The 22,494-nt window shown below is 41.5% G+C and overlaps 1 protein-coding gene across 1 annotated transcript; it reads left to right on the top strand.

Annotated features, from left to right (window-relative positions):
* Nucleotides 1-414: 414 nt before the first annotated feature.
* Nucleotides 415-21,641, top strand: Nup35 (nucleoporin 35). The gene is made up of 9 exons (XM_021627282.2): nucleotides 415-553; nucleotides 4,075-4,245; nucleotides 5,617-5,744; nucleotides 7,884-7,938; nucleotides 15,402-15,543; nucleotides 17,963-18,032; nucleotides 18,773-18,901; nucleotides 20,032-20,196; nucleotides 21,076-21,641. The coding sequence occupies exons 1-9, from the start codon at nucleotides 514-516 to the stop codon at nucleotides 21,151-21,153; spliced, it is 978 nt and encodes a 325-aa protein (XP_021482957.1). The 5' UTR covers nucleotides 415-513; the 3' UTR covers nucleotides 21,154-21,641.
* The last annotated feature ends 853 nt before the right edge of the window (nucleotides 21,642-22,494 follow it).

Genomic DNA, 22,494 nt, shown 5'->3' with positions numbered 1-22,494 from the left:
CAATAAACTATGATTATGCTTTAAAGTAAAATTATGCCTACATAACACAACATTTAAGAGAAATGACATACAGAGTGTGGTGGAAAACATACTTTGAGAAACAAATGTTTCAAGTGCAGAAATAAAGTTGAGAAAAAGGATGGGACAGTTTCCTTAAGCTTCTTACAGGGGTTAAGGAAGTCGATGGATGACAGAACACGGGGGAAACTCGCTAATTATCAAGACAGCAAAGGGATCTGTTTGTATGAAGCACAAACACCAACATACGGGGAGGCTTGCGGCGTCACCAGAGCCATTCTCAGAACCAGAGGTCCCGTACGCATCCCTGCATCCCCATAAAACCTTTCTTAGAGCCCCAGACCCGCCCTCTTCGAAAATGGCCGAAGCACCCTCAGCCCTCGCAGTGCGCATGGCCGGAAGTTACGCAACCCACAAGGCCGCGGGGCCTCATGGAGCGTTTCCGCCATTTTTGAAAACGGCGGAGGTCCTTGCCGGAGCTGTGTCGCCGCGGCGATGGCAGCGTTTGCCGTGGATCCCCAGGCGCCCACGCTGGGTGAGTGAACCGCAGTCTCTCGCGGCGCAGGCGGGCGCCGCGGGCCGTGGGCGGCCGTCGCCGCCCCGGGGGGAGCGGGGAGCGCCGTGGCCGGTGACAGCCCGGCCCCGCGCCCTGCCCGGCCGTGGTCGCCGGCCCGCACCCCGAAAGCGTGCACGCGGGTGGCGCGGCCCCGGGCCAGCTTGGTTTCTGGCTCCGGCTTTAACCTCGCAGAGGAGTGTTTGTATGAATGCGTGGCTAGAGCCGACCCGACCCGGCTCTCCTCCCCCGCCGGGGAGCAGCGCTCTGCTGGAGGACCGTTGATTGTAATGATTGCTCCTCCTTGCCTGCTGGGGAAACTTTCCGAATGTACCGTTTTAAAAACATACAACAGATGAGCAGGTCGGCCAGTAATGGCAACGGCCGCATTTTGTGAAAAGACAAAAACAACCTGTCTCCGGTTGCATGGACTTAGCACAGTATTAGTTTATAACTTTCTGAGCTTCCGAAAGAGAGCAAACACGTTCTGTATTGTGCACAGTTAACTTTGTAGATTCAAATGGCATGTAATGCTTACCGCGTTTGGGGCATAAAGTTCTTTTAAGAATAGCGTAACATAGCCGGGCGGTGGGGCTGCACGCCTTTAATTAAGCGCTTGGAAGCAGAGGAAGGTGGAGGTCTATGAGTTCGAGGCCAGCCTGATTTACAAATACGCTTTCCAGGACAGCGAGGGCTGCACAGAGAAACCCTGTCTCGAAAAACAAAAACACAAAAAAGCAAACAAAAGACTAGCATAACTTGAATTGGATTTCTTTTTTAGCGCGTCATAAAAACTGAACGTAGAGGGGCATAGGAGAAGAGGGAGGGAGGATGGGATTGGGACGGGATGGGGGATGGGGCTACAGCTGGGATACAAAGTGAATAAACTGTAATTAATAAAAATAAATGTAAAAAATTAAAAAGTGAACCTATAATGTTAATAATGTAGATACACTGTTGCATTAAAACTTGTGCACAGATGTTTATCCAGGTGTTCTTCATAGTTAGAGAGCAGGACACTTCAGTTAACAGTTCCAGGGTTTTCTGGTCAATAATGACATTTTGCAGGATATGTGTTGGTGTAATAAATGTGAACTAATATGTCCTTGCATGTTGCTTAGCCAAGAATCTGCATTCCTGATACTAATGGGTCATAGTTCACGTTTTTTTAGGTGCTGCTGGTATGACATTCTTCCAGCACCTTTAATGTCAGCGCATTGCTCGCTGAGTAAGACAGTGCAATACTTAATATTTAGGGACAGAGATTGAGAAGTGAAATTTGAGACATGAAGGATGCAGTCATTAAGCCTTGATGTTTTAGTCATGAAGGGATGGTTAGTAACAGTCTGCTCCCTATGTGTTACTTATATAATGTGAAAGTTATGTGTGTGTCCTGGGGACTGAATTTAGGCCTACTGGCAAGGGTTTTTACCTGCTGAGCCACCTCGCCAGCCCTTGACCTAATTCTTGCACTTGTCATGATATTCCTTCCTCTTGTGGGTGGCGGAGGGAAGGCAGTTTGTGGGGTACTAAACACCTTGTACTTTGCTACTGTAGCTTCCTGAATCCCTATTGAGGAGTATGCTTTGTTGAGACTTCTGGTTTGAGTTTAATTTTCTTTTGAGATGTGTAATAGCACTACATAACATAATTAGAACATTACAAAAGAATTACAGTATTTCTTTACACCTTAGTTTGATTGGGGGATGGTAGTTTAAGCCTGGGTTTTTCTGGCTGGCCTGGAACTCTGTAGACCAGGCTAGCCTCAAACTCATAGAGATCTGACCCTACCTCCCAAGTGTTGGGATTAAAGGCGTGTGCTGTTACCACCCAGCCTTACACCTTTTTTGATACCTATTTTATCTTTCTGAATTATTTTGTTTTTTTCCTCTTTTTAAACTTATACTGTTAATACCTAGATCTGAGTCATGGAAGGAAGAAGAAGTTATCGAAAGCTTTTGAATATCAGAAAACAACTATTTAGGCTATTTAGAAGTGGTCAAAAAACCACATAACTATCAGGCCAAACATCAGACTTCTTCATATACAATAGTCATACAAAGGCTTATTGCCTAACTCAGAAAATCAAGTATTCACCAGCAGAAATGCACAGTGTACATGACCGCTTTACTAAGGCTTTGTGTTTGAAACTGCGGGTAGACAATTAGGATTAAGTACTTTCTGAGTATTAGCTCTCAGATCAGGTGCTGTACTTGTTCCGCCCCAACAAAAGCGGGAAGTGGATTCTACCCTGTGCTCTCGTTTTAGAGAACCTGAACCCACATCCTTGTGTAGCCTGTGCTTTTTTAAATCAGTTTTACTCTGAAATTCACTTATAGCTTTCTTATCTTCATAATGGGAATACTCTGACTTCCATTTGAGGTTAAATTTTTAAATATGTATTTGGTTTTATGTTGTGTGTATGGGTGTTCGCCTTGGTTGATTGATGTTATGTACTACATGTGTGCCTGGTGTCTGAGGAAGCCAAAATAGAGCAGCAAATCTCATGGAACTGGGAGTTTTGTAAGCCACCACGTGGGCACTGGGAAACAAGCCCGGGTTCTCTGGAACAGCAGCCAATGACATTTTATTTTTGTTTTTTGAGACAGGGTTTCTTTGTGTAGCCTTGGCTGTCCTGGAACTTTGTAGAACATCCTGGCCTCAAACTCACAGGGATTCACCTGCCTCTGCCTTTCGAAAGCTGGAATTAAAGGCGCGCACCATCACTGCCACCTGGCCAGCCAGTGATTTTAACTACTGAGGGAGGCATCTCAAAACTCTAGAAGATTAATTTTGAATTGATGGTTGTGAAATACTAGTTACCTCTTTATATTGGTTTTATGTTAGAGAAACTATGTTGATTTCCATTTTCCAAATGATGTTTTAATGAAGTTAAGATACATGATCTGAAAATAAGTTTTATAACTATTTTCTTAGTTAGAAGGCAAGTTATAACTTCATTAGTGTTCTAATGTGTACATGATTACATTTTTATTGCTGAAGTAATTAACTGTTTTATGTATAGAGAAGAGGCTAAGCCAGTTGTTTCCAATTTGTCAAGATTTGTATAAAAATTGGTGTATTCTTGTTTTGAGGTGCACAGTTGAAACACAGAAGTAAAAATAAATTATTCTGCTTGTATTAGAGATTTTTTAAAAATAATAACATACGGTTTTCAAATGATGATTTTAACTCAGTGAAATAGTACAACAGGAACTGTCAGTGATTGACACTATGGGTGTAGTGTAGTGTGGGGAGCTTGTGTAGCAGCTGGCTTTCTAGCATCGTGAAAACGAGGGAAAGGTTAATATTGGGAATACAAGAGAGTTTCACATTTTCGAAAGAACTGTTACTGCTTTTCAAATAAATTCAACTATAGTGCATAATACTTAAGGTTTTTTGGCTAAATTATCCAACTTTTATCATAAATTACTTACTGTATCTGTTTGTGAGGTACTATGATGGAAATGGTATTATTCTATTTCATTTTTTGATTAATTTAGGATCTGAACCAATGATGCTGGGTTCACCAACCTCTCCAAAGCCAGGCGTTAATGCCCAGTTCTTACCTGGATTTTTAATGGGGGATTTACCAGCGCCAGTGACTCCGCAACCTCGATCAGTTAGTGGCCCTTCAGTAGGAGTAATGGAAATGAGATCACCCTTACTTGCAGGTGGGTTAATTGCTTATAGTAGTATTATGGTCTATCAGTGTGCATGGTAGAATTTCAGAGAAGTGATGGTACAACACTCAACAGTACTTTATTATTCTTTCTGAAATACTTTTATTGTAAAGTTATGCCTTAGCCCAGTCTGGTGGTGAGCCCCTGTCATCCCAGAATTTAGGAGACTGCTGCAGGAGGATTGTGATGAGTTCAAGGCCAGTCTGGGCCACATAGTATCTCAGGCAAGCTGCGGCTGTAGGGTAAAGACGCTGTCTTAAAAAACCATATGCATAGCCAGGCATGGTGGGGAAAGCCTATATCCAGTACCTAGAAAACAGGCATGAGGGTGAGGAGCTCAGGGACGCCCGGCCCCACACTGTGATTTGGAGGTCAGTTTGAGCCGCAAGAAACTGTCTCAGAATAATAAACCGTCTCAGAAGAAACCAGTAAGCAACTACCAGAAAACCCCCAAGCTCTAGACTAAGTGGTAAGCCAGGCAGTATGCCAGGCTTTTTATATTTATCCCATTAAAAAAAAAATCAGTTTGAAAAGATAAGTAGTAATAGCTCCATTTTTCAAAAAACAGTATTTCAGAAGAGGAACCTGAAGCTAAATAATAAGTGGACAAAACCTACCCTTTAGTGGCAGAGTGATGCTACATCCAGGTTCATTCCCTGGCCTGGGCTCTAGTAGCTAGATTACTGTTGAAGTTCTCACATTTGCTTAAATGTCGTTTGGGCTGCTTTGTCGTTTAGCATTGCTTATGTCACAAAAGTTGGTCTTAAAGGATCTGTTTAGTTTTGATAGTCAGATTCCATACTGGGGTGATTTAAATTATTCCCATATATAAATATATATAATTGAGTTGTTCAACACCTACTTGAAGGACGATATGGGAGTATATTTCATTTTAGACAGGGTTTGATGTTTTCCATCCTGGCCTTGACCTTGTAATCCAGGTGATCTGCCCAACTCAGCCTGCTGGGTAGTTAGGACCAAGGCCCTAAATTCCCATGTGTGGCCCTGGGGTTGATCCCATTGGTGTGGAAATGTTAAGCATTAAGTAGAAGAATCAATGTTACATGTATTTTCTAAAACCTAAAATTTACAGTAGTAGTTTGTTGTGAAACGTTTTATTCAGCGTGGAGTCTGAAGTTCACCGGCACTGTGACGTTGCTTGGGAGCATGTCAGCTGTAGTCACAGGTTCCACCTTTGAAATAGGAGCCTGATGTTAAAGGAGCCCCAGGTGACCATTACACGTAGCAAAGTTTGAATAGCTCTAGGAAACAAGTGTGTTATTTCAAAAGCACAGACTAAACAAACCTGACGAGATGAATGGTTACTCTGCTTTTTCACCTGACTGGTTTTATACATTGTAGGGGGCTCTCCACCTCAACCAGTTGTACCTGCTCATAAAGATAAAAGCGGAGCTCCGCCTGTTAGAAGTATATATGATGACATTTCCAGCCCAGGACTCGGATCAACACCTTTGACGTCAAGAAGACAGGTGATACAGCAATTCCCATGCTCCATAGGTGTCATTTTGTGGTTTTGTATGCTTACACAGTGAGGTCAGTAATTAGAAAGTTTTCCTGATGTTAAGTCTGGAGTAACCATGAGCACTGAATAAGCATTAAGTACATATGTGCTCTGCTTAGGGTAACATGAAAGATACTTAAGATGTTGTGGAATCCTCGGGTGGGCATCGTGGCATATACCTGTACCACTTGGGAGGCTGAGGCAGGCAGGAGGATGAGAGTTAGAAGCTGGCCTGTCCTCGAGAGCAAGGTCCTGTACTAGCAAAAAAAGGAGAGAAGACTGGATAGTTTTCTCATGTAAGTACATCTGTGGTTTTTGTAGGTATGTTTTGTTAACCTGTCCATGTTCCCAGCCTGAGTATTGTAAATGGAGAATATAATTAGGGGTTTAAGTCATTCCATGTTAAAGCTTAAGATTTGTGCAATATTTTCTGGAAAAAAGTTAAAGTGACAATTCAGGGTTGCACTTGGAGGTTGAAAGTTTAATAATGAGAGCTTTGTTACTGGTTTTGAGATAGGCTGTCACCGTACTAGTTTTGAGATAGGCTGTCACCGTGTAGTCCTTGCTGGTCTGGAATTTTCACATATCTCAGTTTCTGCCTCCCAAGTTATGAGATTAAAGGTCCATGCCACCATGCCTGGCCTGAGAGCATTGTTTTATGGTTTTTTGTTATTTAGACAGGTATCCTTTTAGAGACAGATTCAGCGCTTTACTAAAAAAGCTGCCTCCTGCATATTGATGAGCTAATCATGTAGTATGCTTTTCCTGTCAGTGTTCTGACAGTTCTCATGACAAGTGTGTGATGTCGTGCCTGGCATATGCAGCATTCTTAATGGGCAGTGCTCTTCCAGGTTTACTAAATACAGAACATCCTGACTAGGGATCATTCTGAAGGTCACGTGAGATCCCATGTGCAGCCTGGCACGAGAACCGCTGGCTTCTGGATTCATGACCATTGCATTATGGAAAGAACTAGCGTTCGTTACGTTTGAAGCGTTTAAAAGATTGGAGGACATAGTGTATAGAGATGTTTCTGACTGAGGTCAGTTTGAATGTTATTAATAGAAGAGGGCCGAAATTAGCCACGTCCCCCAAGATACCATGCTGTGCCCTATAGTTGGATAGTGGGTGGGTTTTTTGTTTGTTTGGTTGTTAGGAGAATTTTAACATTTATTTTTATTTATGAATATGTATGGATTTCTTTGTGGGTATATGCCACTGTGCGTGCCGTGGGAGGCCAAACCTCCCTGGATCCCCTTGAGCTGGTGTTAGAAGCCCTGCAAGCTGTCCGACAGTGGGCATTGGGAACTGAACTCAGATCTTCTGGAAGAGCAGCAAGTGCTTTGAACTGCTGAGCCTTCCCTCTAGCCCCTGCTAATGAATTTGTAACTCCTCTAATATATTTACTTAGGGATGCTTAATGATTCTTTCCTCTTGTAATATTTTACTGATAGTGTTAGCATAAGTTGTCTTTTGTAGTCATTTGAATGTGTTCTGTTTTATAGTTTATGTCTGTTTAGAATTGCATTGTTTCTCTTTTTCTGTGTAAATTTGATGAAATCACCATATGTCCATTAGTTTGAGTAGTGTACACTGGGAACTAAAACCAAGTAGCTATCATGTTACTGTTCATTTGTATAGAAGATTTTCTTTATCCAGTGTAACTTCTTTTAAGTTACATTTTTATTTTGTGTGTGTATGTATGTGTGTGGGCTCAGAAGTGCCAGGATGCACCATTGAGGCCACAGATAGCCTGTAAGAGCGGGTCCTGTCTTCCCACCGGCTGGGTTCTGGCGATTGAACTCAGGTGTTGAGCTGGGCAGCAAAGGCACTTAATGCTGAGCCATCTCACCAGCCCCACATTTCCTATTTAAATGTATATTAAGGGGTCTAAAGGAAATTTATCTCCATATTTTGGGTTAATACTGATGAAGACAGAAGAAGTGACACTTCATCTTTGGAAGAGTGAGCTGATTAGAGACAACGTTAGTCCATTTCAGCAATTCAATTCTTCTGTCAAGGAAGCTTACCTATGAAATTTTAGTAATTGCTGTGCGTGTGCGTGGTTAGAACTTAGTGTTTTAATGCTGTGCTCTTTTTCACGTAGGCAAACATGTCAGCGATGCAGAGTCCTCTTGCTGGAGTGACAACTCCTGTGGCTGGTGAGTCTTCCACTTCAAACTGTTCTCTGCTCTGATGATGGCCAGCACTTTTCCTTTTTAAATCTGGAGACTTTCTGAAACGTTAGCAGCCTCCTTTAGAAAGGCAGTGCTTTGCATAGATTGCTTTACGGCTAGAATAGTCTACCAACAGTACTAAGAATTTAAGAATTCTTAAGAAACTTAGTAGACCTTTGAAGTAGTTTCAGAGCTATTAAAAACTGTATAAAATAAAGCTGCAACTGAGAATACTGAGGGGTAGTGATACTGAGTTGTAAGTCTAACAGCCACTGAGTAAAATCCTTGGTTTTTTTCTTTTATAACATTTCAGTCACTGTCAGTATCATCCTTAGAATGGGATCCTCTTGGGTGTTAGGATCCTCTTGGGTGTTAGCTGTGCTGTCTCATCTGGATGGGAATTTTGTGGAGGAGTGTGTTAATTTTCTGTTGCTGTTTTGTTAGTTTCCATAAGCTGAGTACTGGCTTAAGCTGCGCTATGTGTTGTCGTTCTGAAGGTAGAGCGTGTTGTGGTTGTTGGAGACAGGTTCTCACTGTATAGCCCTGGCTGTCATAGAACTTTCTATGTAGATCAGGCTGGCTTCAAATTCACAGGGATTTACAGTTGCCTCCCAAGTGATTGAATTAAAGGTGTGAGGTGTGCACTACCTCATTGGCCATTCTTGTAGTTATATCTTCATTCATTCGTTCATTCACTCACTCACTCACTTGCTCTGTGAATGCATCACCTTCCTGAATGTCTGTTAGAAAGCCAGATGATTAGCAGACTCAATTCCACCTACAACTATAATTCCTTTTTGTCAAATACTACAGAATAGTCCCCATATTCTGGGGATTAGGTTATAAACATCATTGGGGGGCATTATTTTACCTCCCCACAGGTAGGAAAATTGTTTAAAAACCCGAAAGTGAGGGAGATGAAAAAAAATGTTGTAGATAGACGGAAAGGGAACAGCAAGTTCAAAGGCCCCAAGGAAAGTGTGTCTGGGTCTTAAGAGTAAGAGAAAGGTGTGGCTGAAGTGGACTCAGTGAAGGAGAGACTGGCTAAAAATCTCTGAGATTAGAAAGGTAATCCATGTATTAATATTGTTGTAGCGCTTTGCAGAGCATCATAGTACCTAATCTGTGTTCAGAAAGCTGCTTAAGCAGTGAGAAGACTGTTGCTGTGATGATAATAGTTTAGGGATTTGGAGTAGAGTGGGAACAGGGAGGCTGTGTGGAGATGTCTAGATTTCCAAATCCAAGAGAGAGATGGAGTGGTATAGATGCAAAAGGAAGACCATGGTAACAAATGAAATTGGAATATAAGAAGCAAGAATAGGTTAATAGGTATATTCTCATCACTGGACTGCTAGAATACCCTGCTGCTTCTATTTTGAGTTTAAAGTGTTTGTTTACACAAAGTCTTAGTGAGGCACAAGTAAAAAGGAGTATTTTTTTTGGAAAGATCTAGCAGATATACCAAGTTATGCACTTGCAAACAATAAGCAAAATAGAGAAAAGGGAGTTGATGAGAAAATTGAGAAAACATAGACTTTACTTAGAGCGGTTTTCTTGGTTCCTGTATTTGGTGTCAATAAATGTTCATCTTTGCTTAACTTCAAAACTTAAGGTTTCTTATCACATCACCTCTTGTGGTGATTTGAATGAGAGAATGGCCCATAACCACTCTTATGTTTGAATGCTTGCTCCTCAGTTGGTGGAATTTTATAGGAAGGATTAGGAGGAGTGGCCGTGTTGTCACTAGGGGTGGATGAGATTTCAAAAGGCTCTTACCATTCCCCTGTGTTCTTTGCCTTGTGTGGATCAACATGTGAGTTCTCAGCTGCCACTCCTGCTGCCTGTCATCTTTATTCTACCACGAAAGCTAACCTCTGGGACTGTTGCCCAGTTAGACTCTCTTCTATGTAGCCTTAGAGTTGGCGTTATATTATACTAGTAGAGAAGTAACAAATATACCTCTAGCAAAATCTTCCCTTGCTTCCTTCTTACAAGGATGGGTGCCAAAAAAGTTTGGTCTCCTGGAATTATCTTGGATAGTGTAGATTCATAATCACATGATCACATTTTCAGAGTCTTTTTTTTTTTTTAATCTTGAAAATTCATTATTTGGGAGATTTATTTATTTATTTATTTATTTATTTATTTTTAACCGAGTAGCATCCACAGGTTTCGAGTTTTAGGGTTTAACTATCTCAAGGACTATTACTTAGCTAACAACATACACTTATAATGCTAATTTTCAAGTTTCAGTTTTTAAATGTTGCTGTATTTTCTTGAGGTAATTTACATCTACACCCTTGTCTGAACGGGTTAATTTCAGTTTGCAGATTAGGGTAGGAAGTCAAGCAGAAGAGTGGAGGGTGCTGCCTGCCAGCTTGCAGACCCATGTTCACCTGCACTCTCCAGAACCGCCTACATCTTAACAATCAGGGGAGTCCCCACAGGCATGACTACAGGCCAGACTGCCTCCTCAGCGGACTCTAGATTGGGACATGAAATCTTTTTTTTTTTTTTTAGCCCATTTGCTTTTTCTTTCTACAATTTTTTGGCAGTGCTAGAGACTGAACCTAGGGCCTTGCAAAGTGTTCTAGCGCCACTTCTTGTTGGTCTAATTTATTCTGTGCCATTTGCAAGTTTTCTGTTGCTATGATACATGTTTATCCTTCTTTAGAATGGCCAGCTTCAAGCATGTTTGTTGTTTGTTTTGCTGTGAGCTGAGCACATCACTCTTGGCAGTTTGCTCTTTCACAAGGTGAACAACTGTCATGCTAGGATTTGCCTTCATTTCCTGTGTTGAGCTCATTTTTCTAATTGTGTATCTTCCATTTTCTTTACTCTTTAGAAATTTTAATGTGGTTTAATCATAAAGCTTGCAGAATAAGAAAAACACAAAACTCAAGGTGGAAATGCTTCTTTTTAATCATACTTGATATGGGAATTTCAGAGACAAAGTTCCTTTGTCTTCCAGATTCTAGTGTTCTGTAGAATTTATTTGCCATGACAACTTGTGGCTGATGGTTGAAAAAATTTAACATCTCTACATGGTTTGTGTTCTCAGTTTCACAGTGTGCTTTGGTGTGGGATAATATGCTGAATATTTTAGGAAGGGTCAATGGGAAGCTAGTTTCAGCATATGTAGCTTTTTTTCTTGCCTTCAGAGACAAAATCTTTCGTTTCACTGGGTTGGGAGTCAGGGTCTTCTGGGAAGAGGGTCCTTTATTTGAGAAAATGCCTCCATCAGATTGGCCTGTAGGCAAGTGTGTGGGACATGCTCTTGATCAGTGATTTATTTGGGAGGGACCAGCTCACTGGGCAGTGCCATTGCTGAGCAGGTAGTCCTGCATTATGTTAGGAAGCAGGCTGAGCAAGCCGCGGTGAGCAGCCCAGGAAGCAGCACCCCTCTGCTAAGACAGGGACAGTTATGTCTGGCTAGGATAGACAGGGTCCAAGCACCCCAGGATCAATGAGTGTGTTAGCTCATAAGTTGTATGAAAGTACCTACCAGTTTATCTTTCCTTCAGACGCAGGGTGTGAGGGTGAAGGTGTTCAGGACTGTGTATCATCACATGGGCTGTATAGAAACTTGGGGGTTGCTAAAATGAGTCTGTTTGATAATTTATGTGAAAGGCTCTCAGGAACCATTGCAAGGGCTGTTGTGGTCTGTCTATAAGCTGTCACGTTCAGTCTGAGGCGCTTACCGTGATTAAGAAAACTTCTTGTCTCACTGGGGATGTTTCCAGGGTGTAGATACTACTTCCTAGGAGCCAAACCGTGGCTCTCGTGTCGATTTGACTGAGGCAAAATTCTTTATTACACATCTGTGCTACTTGTTTTCATGGTAAGAAGGTGTCATGGCCAAGAACACCTTTCCCAGCATTCATTTACCATGTCTTTTTGAAGTTTCCTGCAAGTTTTCTTTTGTTTTCATTTATTTTGAAATAATTGAATCTATCTGTTCTTTAATTGAAGGGTAATAAAGGCTTTGCCTTTTCTTTAATCTGATTTTATGAAGGCTGTTTGGATGGTGATATGCCAAGGGAGATAAACTTCAGTCCAGTTTGATGTGGTTTCATAGGCGCATGTGGGTTTTTTTTTTTTTTTTTTTTTTTTTGTGGGTTTTCATCTTACAAAGCATAGTTTGATTTAAAGGAAGTGAAATCAGGGGAGCAATTATACTAAATTTATGTAAGTACTTTTCAATTAGTGTAAGTAATTGCATTTTTTAGATTAGTTGACAAGACAAAAATTAGATTGCATATTCATTTGAGACAATTTTGATTTGTCTTTTTAAAGGTCATAATGGTTGTCTCAACTTGAGCCTTACTTTAATTTTTGCTTGAAGGTTATTACATGATGTAGCATAAGTAAACTGTATCTTAATGGTAACACAGAGCATAAAAATTGAACTGGCTTCAGGTTTTTACTAATGTAGGTACCTTTTATTGTCTTTGGCTTATTAAAAGCATATCTTTGTAGTAAGAATTAATTAGATTTAAAAGAGATGGTTGATAAGGTCCATCTGTCTATCCTGTCTCTTTGCTTTTGAGGTACAGTATCCTCGTGTAGCCCTAGCTACCCATTAACTTGCTTTTTAGACTAGGTGACATTGAACTCAGAGATCCTCTAGCTCTTGCCGCTCAAGTGCTGTTATTAAAGATGTGCCATTGTACCTGGCAAGATTTATTTTTAATTGTGTGTGTCGGAGTGTGACTGCACATTTAAATAGTGCCCACAGAGTCTTGAAGATGGCATTGGGTCCCTTAAGGTTGGGGTTGCAGTTAGGTGTGAGCTGCCTGACAGGTGTGGGACTACACTTAAGTCCTCCAGAGGCAAGAGCATTATGTGCTCCTAAATGCTGAGCCACCTCTCCAGATCCTGGATGGTCCATGTTACATGTCTCATTTTAAAGTGTATTTTACCAATTAAATCCGTCTGCGATTTCAAGGAGAAGGATAATTGTTCAGGGTGTTACAGTGTGTTACAGTTTTTCAATCCATGGTGATGCAAACTATCCTGACAAAGACAAGTTAAGGGAGAAAAGGTTTATTTGGCTCAGAGTTCCAGGCCACAGCCTATCATTGTGGAGAAGCCAAGGCAACAGGGACTGGAAGCAGCTGGTCAGAGTCCATCCACATTAAAGAGCAAAGAACTATGAGTTAACGGATGCATGTTTGTGCTCAGCCTAGTCTTTGTGTCTCCGTCCTGCATCCCAGCGAGGAGACAAGTCTTCCCACTTAGGCTATGCAATCAGCAGAATCCCTATGAGCTTGTCTGCGCGCAGGCTGCTGTAGTCAGCTCTCGCTGAGATGATGGGATCCTGCATTGTGTCCACGGACATCAGAGTTGAGGACCAGAGGAAGCATGTAGTTAGTCCTCTTTTACCTTGTTTCTTTGTATTCTCTTCTTCCCCATCTAGTTTGGTCCTGGTGTGCATGCACACCTGCCATGGCATGCATGCTGAGGTCAGGGCAAATTGTTCAAGTTCACTCTTCCACCATGAGGATCTCAGGGATGGAACTCTATCATCTTTCTTGGTGGAAAGGGCCTTTGCGTCTTGCAGAGCCATCTAGCTGTCCCTTTGGAAGGGTTTTAAAGAAGCCTAGTAGATCTGTTGTGAGTAACCTTCCCCCCCAACCCGAAGTAAAGGTTACATTAATAGGTTAGATGAGATGGCTAGGGACATGTGGCTGAAGTAGAATATTATTTGGCCTTGAATCCCTCTGAAACCATGAACTCCCAAACCCCTTTTCTCCTGCAAGTTGTAGCTGTTAGCTACTTGGTGGTCATTTTGCAAGAGGAAGTGATCCACACTGAATGTAATTAGTGTGGGCCAATCGGTGCTACTGTGAGGGGCATCTGGAGCTTATCTGACTACTGGGTAGGGCATGCCTCATTATAACTTATTTACTAGTTAAAGAAGTCCTTGTATCATTTAAAAATGGGAAATTAAAGCCAAAATTTTAAATATGTGTTCATTTAAAAATAAACTTGGGGTTTGGGATTTGGTGGATTTAACAGTAAACCCATCAGTATTTTTGAAGTGAAAAATACTTTTTCCTAAGATATGTAATTCTCATGATAAGGAGTGGTGAAGTTTTATGTGTCTAGTGATTGGTGTCTGGTTTAGTAAGATAAAGCTACATTTTCATAATCTGCTTCTCATTCCACCAAACATAGTGAAGCTCTGGAAAAGTCCTGTGTGCTCACAGGGCAAGAATGAAAAGGCAAATGAAACTTTGTACTACCAGTAAAGGGAATTTTATCTTGCCTGGCCTAGGGTCTTACTGGGGCTTCTGGATTACACTTGTGTTCTGACACTATGCTAAGTGTAAGTTTCTCTAGGAAACCGAGAGCCATGCTTCTCACTGCCTGTTAGAGTTCCAGCTGCTTTTTACATGGTTTCCTTTCTTGTTAACTGCCTGTCCCTAGAGCATCCCAGTTTTTGATCTTACAGGACTGTAAGGAAGTAAAATCACACATGTAAGGAAAGACTTGGTAAATCCTTAAGAGGGATCAGGTTCTGTATTGTCACGTCACATTGATAGTCCTTTTCTGTCCCTCTTGCCCACAGTTTTCCACTGGTTTGTCAGCTTCATCTAAGGTCCAAGCAAAAGCCTTATGGCAGCTTTTATAAGGGCTTCCTCATGGGTTGTATTCCTAGTCTTCCTTGCACAGTATGGCGGGAGTGGACTACTTGCTTTTATCTGACACCAGCCACAGTCTTCTTGGGCCTGGCAGGGGCCATTGTCTTCACTGGGTCACCACACTGGAGACCTGATGTGCTTCATCGCCTTCATGCTGCCTTGCTGTGCTCACAGCCCCTCTTTGCTGTTCTCCAACATCCCATGCCTGTTTGTCTCTGTTCTAGCACTTTGAGGAGAAATAAGCTTAGACACGGCATACATCTGCAGTCCTAGTAGATGCAGGAGAATCATGTGTCCTTCCATAACCAAGGGTTGGGATGTAGCTCAGGACAGTGAGTCAGCTGCCTCATGGGTGTGACACTCCTGGTTTCATCCCCAGCGATGGGCTGGAGGGAGGAGAAGGAGCTTTTGTTACTTTTCTGTTGAAATTGGCAAAAGTTTAGCATGCTTATGATGTGACATTAGGACTTAATTTCAGAGTAACCAAATGTGGACTCGTATGTGGCGGCATGTGCCTGTAATCTGAACACAGAAGGCTGATACAGGAGGGTTGCAAGTTTGAAGCCAGCCTAGGCTATATAGTGAAGCCCCATCTCAAAAATAAAGTGATCGATTATCCCACTTATTAATGAGTGCCTCTACATGATAGTATGAAATGGCTGTTAGCTACAGTTGTATGTTTCAGATCATTTAATCTAATTGTCAACTTTTAATATAATTTTCCCTTTGGACTGAGAGCTTTCTTTAAAATAAGCCCATGTGTTTTTAATCATAACTAACTCCCTAAATTTACCAACACAGGGCAAAGCATGTTTAGTCCAGCAAATATTGGTCAACCACGAAAGACAACACTATCTCCTGCTCAACTGGACCCTTTTTATACTCAGGGAGACTCTCTGACTTCAGAAGATCACCTGGATGACACCTGGGTGACTGTGTTTGGGTAAGGACTCTGGACCCAGTATTGATCAAACTGTTAAACAGTTTAGAAGCTTTCAGAGACTGCAGAGCAAGCACCAGCCACCTGCCACCTGATCGGACAGCTAGAACAGTTGGCAGCACTCGCCTCAGCGTCTGCTTATCAGCTCTCCTGTCCTGATGCGCCATCCTTGCGTGCTGTCCACAGCCTGGACCTCGTTAACTAAAACCGTGCGTGCACACGCTTCCCAAGTTATTTACCAGTCGTTAAAGGCGAGGCTGTCAGTCAGCTTAGGGGCCCTTTCTTGTGGTTCCTTCCGCGCGTTAGTGTTCCCAGCAGGCTTGCACGGATTTATGCTTACGTCTGTGTCACAGTGGTGGCACTCTAGTTGGAGTTTAATATTGCAAATGTGATGAGACTCCAAGATGCAGCAAAATAATTTTATTGCCATAATAATTTAAGAACCTTAGAAATCTTTCACTTACACAGATGAGGAAATGGACTATAGACAGAAAAAGAAAATCCCCCAGTAGAGGATCACAGCTCATTAAATAGCAAGACCTCAGCAGAAACTGAGGTCTGTTCCAGTTTGGTCTTTCTGCTAAATTACATGCAGGTTATTATGAAAGTAGGATTGCCTTGTTTCATTGCACCTCCCTATTCTATTTTGGGACTAAAATATATAAAGATAACACATTGGGCTTCTTGAAGGAAGAATAAATAGAGGGCAATAAATATTTATTGGATTTTATACATTTAATTTATTTTAAATTTTAAAAATTCAAAAGGTGTGTAGGAGTGCTTGGAGGAAAGTCTTTCATATTGCTTTGTCTGCACTGGCCTTTCCCTTAAGGCCGTGATGGCCACTGCCTTGAAGAGATTTGCCCGTTCCTGACTGTTTCAGTAAGAAGCTGGGCAGGGGCATTCCCTTGTTTCCTTGGAAACCCTTGCAAAGCCCCGTGTTTTGGCATTTGAGCTGGCTACTTGATTTCCCTTTTCAATGTTGAAGATTTTCTGTTTTCTCGGGAAATCTGAGCAGCACTGAACACACGTGTCTGTTTCTAACTGTTTCGGGTTCAGAATAGTGTCTTTGAAGTGTGTAAGTAGTTAGAAGTGCTTGGATTGCTTGAAGTCTTAAAATATTTCCGATTTTCCAACGCTCTTTCTTAATACTTTGATGTTTTAGCTGTTCTGTATGTTCACTGAGACACAGTCTCTGAAGGAAAAAACATTCCATTTTGATCATTTAATGGAAGTATTTCTAGGATGCATTATATGTTCCTCTGTTGGTTTAAGCTTTTTGTAAACTTGAGGTCGTAGTAATAAAATATTATCCATTGTCTTGGGTGATCATTTTAAGAGTACTAGAATATTAGGTTTTATGAAAGTGGCCGCGGCAGAGCCTTAAAACCATGTTTGATTTCTAAAATGCTATTCTCAACTTGCAACCATTATTTTTCTTTTCATGTTTGTCTCTTATTTGTTGCTTGTTTTTGGAACTAAAAAATCTCATATCCAGAGATACATAAGTAAAAAGTGAAATTTCAGTTCTGAATGCAGTGTTTTATTCACATTGGTGGAGGGTGGCTAAGACAGGCTCTCACTCTGCGTCTAGCTAGTCAGAGACCCTGCCTGCCCCCATCTCCTGAGCGCCGGGATTAAAGGCATGTGCCATGAGCCTTGGCTTACCCACATTGATTTTATGTGTTTATTTTCACATGTGTGTGTGACAGATTTTTTTATTTTAAAAAATTTTTTAGGGCTGTGTAATTGTGAAGTTTCAGGGTAATTTATGTTAGTGGTCTAAAAAATTTAAGATAAATATTTTTCTAGACTGGTAATAGCTGTTACTGTTTTCATTCAGAAAATCATTTCTTATTTGGACTACATAAGTAATCACAGCTTACTGTAAAATATTCAAACTGTGTAAGACTTAATAAAGTATTCTCTTAAAGGTATGGCTATTAACTTTTTGAGTATCACCTTCAAGTAGTTTTGTAGCATTGTTACTGAATTTTAGTTTTGAGTATTGTCCTTTTAAGTGACTTTGTAGCTTTGTTATTGATGACAAGTTATATTTTTGAGCACTAAATTCTACAAATCTTGAGACGATCATTGCATAGTGGTATGGAGTACTAATTTAAACAGTTCACCCTTCTAGTTATAGTACACCTAAGTAGTGCGTATAAATAAGTACTGTAATCATGTCTGCAGACCTGCATCTGGCTAGCTATTAAAGAGCTGTTGAAATAAGTTCTAGGAGTGGGGATTTGAAAAACTTCAGAGATGGGCTCTGGGAATGGAGAATAGTTGAGTCAAAAGCAATTCTGAGGCATGGCCTTGAAGTGACTGACAGAATTTCTATAGGGGAAGTGTGGTATGGTAGTTTGCTTTTGTATTGATACTGGAAATTGATGATCTTGTCTGGGCAATTTTCCCCTAGGTTTCCACAAGCATCTGCTTCTTATATATTGTTACAGTTTGCACAGTATGGGAATATCTTAAAGCATGTGGTAAGGCTTACTAATATTTTTTTTTCTGAAATTAAGATTTTGGTTAAAGAAAGACAAGTTATAAATTGAAGAACACTACCTCTGAATTTTGTCTTTTTTCTAAATTTAAATTTAGTTTTTATTTTCAAAGAATATGTGCTTTGGAATCTAGGAGACTCAAACTTGTGTAGTGTTTGCTGAGAAGGAATAGGTCCAGGGTTGAGTGAGAGCTTCAGAGCCTCCTGTCCCTTTCTTAGATAGTTCACAGTCTCCTAGGATAGTTGATTATGTCTCATATCACAGTCATGTTTTCCTCTTAAGCTTTCCCGGGGACAGGAAGTGGGGGTCCAGAGCTTGTAGAGTCTAAGTAAGATCTCCATATCCGACAGTAGCCTTAAGAGAGTCCTGTACTCCTCACAGTTCATGCTTGAATTGCATTTCTACTACTTCAGTTCTCACTCCCACACAGGCATATTCGTGAATATAGCATTTTAGAAATTTCGTAATAATTGCTAAGATAAATTTTCTGTAGGAGATAATTCTTTTGAGAGTTACTTTACTTTCAGGGAATATTTGCTACATGTTTTATTTTAGAGTTGAGATATGGATAGGGATTATTGAGCCTGTTTAATAGGATCTTTCTGAATTCTAATATGCAGCTTTTACAAGGTATCAAATAAGAAATGAAAGTCGGTTTTGTCGTGCTGTTTGTGTGTTAGGTGTGTGTTTTGTATCTTAAGAAACAGTTTTGTTCTTTGCAGATGTCGAACACAGGCAACTGGATGCATATTCGTTACCAATCTAAACTGCAGGCACGCAAAGCCTTGAGCAAAGACGGGAGAATATTTGGAGAATCCATCATGATCGGTGTCAAACCATGTATAGATAAAGTGAGTTGTATTTGAGGAGGGCAGATAGCTTGCGTAGTGTGTGTGAAGAGCACAGATGAGGATGGACACCGGCGCCTGTTCCTTAGCCTCACTACACTTGCTGCCTCAGTTTGTAAAGTGAAGTGTGTGCTGGTAGAGTGTTCAGGAGGCCGGAAGTGGTCACAGGATGCTAAATAATTTGTCCACACCTCTTCTTGTTCTTCTCCTCCTCCTCTTTTATTTTTTAAAGGGAGATCTAGAGAGCCTAAGCCAGTTGTAGAGAATTACTGAAGTGAGTCCCAAATTTTAGGTCTCTGGACTGTAAACCTGCAACATCAGCTTTGGTAAGCCCTAATATCTGGGGCTGTTTCAGCACGGACACCTCACACAGATGCTAATGGTTAGCCTTAATAGCCAGCGTTTTCTGAAACTCACTTCTGTTTCAGAGCCTTCAAAGATTATTTTGCATGTACTTTTTCAACCTTAGTCAATAGAAGTTAAACTGTTCTTAGAACTTTAGGAATCATTTTGAGCATACTTGAGGTAAGCATATGCAAAAGCTATGTACTAGGCGTGGTGCTTGTCACCCATGCGCGCAGAGCACGAGTGAGACAGCATCTGTGTTCTTAAGGGAGTCCCTTAAGGAGTTCTTAAGGGAGACCTGAGTAGGAAGAGAGACTCAGAGTCTGCAATGCCGTGGGCTGTGGAGCCCAGAGCCCTCTGCCAGAGGCTGTCTGATGGCGCAGCAGTGATTGAACACTGGCATGGATTGCATTCTTTCGGTTTTGTTCCTGTTGGCTTATCATAGTGCCTACTCTGAGATACTTTTTAGAAAGGCTTCATACATGTTTATCATGTGTTTGATCTTACTCCCATTCCTCTCACCTTGTCTGGAACCCTGTTTCTTCCTAAAACATCTGTTTTGCTTAGAGATTCTTGATCTGATGCTTTGTAATTAAATTGAGGCTGTTTAATGTGACTGAGGATTAGATCTCAAATTTTAGCTAAGAAACATACTGTATTCTCAAAGCTTAATTTATTCGGAAACTTTCTATGATCAAATCTGGTAGCCTTTAATAGTTTGGGGTTTTTGTGTATGTGAAATACTTCATAGTATTAGATGGTGTGCCTGTATTTCTTTGTTTCTCCAGAGTGTCATGGAAAACAGTGACAGAGGAGCCTTGTCATCTTCATCTGTAGCCTTTACGACACCAATCAAGACCTTAGGCACTCCATCACAGACCGGAAGCACTCCTAGGATTTCTACCATGAGGCCTCTTGCCACAGCGTACAAGGCCTCCACTAGTGACTATCAGGTATTCTCAGGGGAGGTAGAGCCTGAGGCGTATGTAGACTGTTCACTGTTTCATTAGATTAGTGGAGTGTGTGTGTACAATTAAATGTCTCCTGGCGGTTTTCCTTGATGAAACCTTCAAACTTCTACATTTCCCATTTTGAAGTCAGAGCCTTCACCAGTTTGAAAGATGGCTTGAATATTGAAGCAGTTCTCAGTTTGGGCCGGGTATATAGCTCAGTGGTAGGCACTTAGCCAGCAGAGGTGCAGAAGTGCCCTCCAGTACTGCAAAGCAAAAGAAAACAGAGTAAAAAATATCTTGAGAGGTTTTCCCCAGTGACATTTGTATGCACACGTAAGCATCCATACTGTGCATGCTGGCATGAGAAAACGCTAACCGAGCTGATACAACTCATAGACAGAAACAAGTGCAGCAGCACAGTAGTGCCGGTTCCCAGGAAGGTGACCAGCTGGCAATATCAGGGACGAGAATGTCGCCATTAAAAAGGGAATTCCTTCCGTTCCCTGAAGAATGGCGTGGGGGTTAGGAGGGTTCCTTTGTTGGCCCCTCCTAGTCACTAAAGGCCCTGAATTGTGGCACAGGCCGTGGTTCCGGCACTTGAAGTGTGTGCAGGCTGGTCGGATGGATGGTGCCATTGCACACCCTAGTCTCCTGAAGCTTGGACATCAGTACAGGATCAGGGTTCTTTGTTGATAGTTTTAAGTTCTTCCTTTCTTGTAAGGTTTGGTTTTACTTACTCAGTTTTCTAACTAGGTGTTAAAAATTCAAGTTTTAGTGTCAGTGCTATAAATGTAGGCACTGACTGTAGATGGACTGCCACCATGGAGACTAACTGTATGCATCTGCCTTCTTTCTTTGCTGTGCTGTGCGTGTTAACAGGTCATTTCTGACAGACAGACACCAAAGAAAGACGACAGCCTTGTGTCCAGAGCGATGGAGTACATGTTCGGCTGGTAGCGCCGCGAGCTGGACTGGGCCGTTGGCTAGCCCCGCCGGGTCCCTGGTTAGCTGTAGAACCATTCCTGCCAGTGTGGGCAGCTGTCTCGGATATGGCCTTCCCAAGCCTTTGTTTGAGGAAACAGCCCGCTGGTAGCCTGCACTTTACAGGACGGCCGGATACGCCTGAAGAGAGGTTGCCCAGACGGCCTTCTGTGCCTGCTGTGGCGCAGTGCGTGCCCAAGGCCCAGTGCTCAGTCTGACTGCAGTCACTTAGGCCAGCCTCCGTAGCTTTCACGAGAGGATGATGAAATCCACGGAGGGTGACAGCTGCTTCACCGCGACACACTGATTACAGTTAGCAATTTGAATGATGGTCTTTAATTTGGGTAGTATTTAATATCTCGATTATCTTTGTATGTGTCTGTGGGTTGTTGTCTTTTATGTTCTTCTTAAAAACCATCTACTACTAGTGTCTCAATAAACTTTGTCAATTTTTATGTGTGGAATATTTGTCTGGAAGGTTGATTCATTGTTGTAAAAAGTTCACTGAAGGGGATGGGGATATGCTCAGTGGTTAAGAGCACTGTCTGCTCTTCCAAAGGACCCAGGTTTGATTCCCAGCCCCCACATGGCAGCTCACAACTGTCTGTAATGCCATTTCCAAGGGATCTGACACAGTAACACTAATGTACATAAAATTAAATAAATTGTCAGAAAAGTTCACTGAAATAATAGAAAACATCTTACTAATTTAAACCGGAGTCCAGATTTCATTACCATTATGTTTTGTCACCCTTGATTTCCTTCCCGTTTTATTTTGTTTGAAGCACTTCTCAGATCTGAGATATTTTTAATCCATATATTTCAATACACCAGAAAAATTATCTCTGTAGAGTTAAGTCAGTTAATATGCTTAATACAGGTCATGTAAGAATTTTATAATTTTCCCCAAATTAACTATTTTTTGTTGGCTTTATTCAAATCATGATCTTAATGAAGTTGCCACAGTATTGGCAGTGTCCTATATACTGTAAAGTTAAATAGTTCCTTCTCTGCTCCTCACCATCCAGCGCACGAGGCCTTGGTAAAGCAGCTGCACTTAAAATTAATTTTTTGGTTCAACTTGTACCTCAGTTTTTTCACATCTTAGCCACTAGACTAGAGAGATTCACATTCTGCTTTTTTTTTTTTTTTTTAAAGTACTAGGTATAAAAGAGAAGAGGCTCTGGTGTCACGCTTGTGGAGGTGCTTGTCTTGATCACTGGACACAGGTACAAGCCTGGCACCTTTGTTCCCTTCTCTGAAGTCTTTGCTTTAAAACCCATGTACTGCTGATGCTGACCTGTATCAGGTTTTGGA

The sequence above is a fragment of the Meriones unguiculatus genome, chromosome 8 (assembly GCF_030254825.1).
Source record: "Meriones unguiculatus strain TT.TT164.6M chromosome 8, Bangor_MerUng_6.1, whole genome shotgun sequence".
In the NCBI taxonomy this organism is placed as follows: domain Eukaryota; kingdom Metazoa; phylum Chordata; class Mammalia; order Rodentia; family Muridae; genus Meriones; species Meriones unguiculatus.
Note: the sequence above shows the minus strand (reverse complement) of the source record. Positions and strands in the feature narration are given on the sequence as shown.

Coding starts and splice junctions, on each gene's coding strand:
- Nup35 (XM_021627282.2), top strand. CDS start 514: ATGGCAGCGTTTGCCGTGGATCCCCAGGCGCCCACGCTGG. Junction 18,902..20,031: donor TCAAACCATGTATAGATAAA/GTGAGTTGTATT, acceptor TTGTTTCTCCAG/AGTGTCATGGAAAACAGTGA. Junction 20,197..21,075: donor CCTCCACTAGTGACTATCAG/GTATTCTCAGGG, acceptor GCGTGTTAACAG/GTCATTTCTGACAGACAGAC.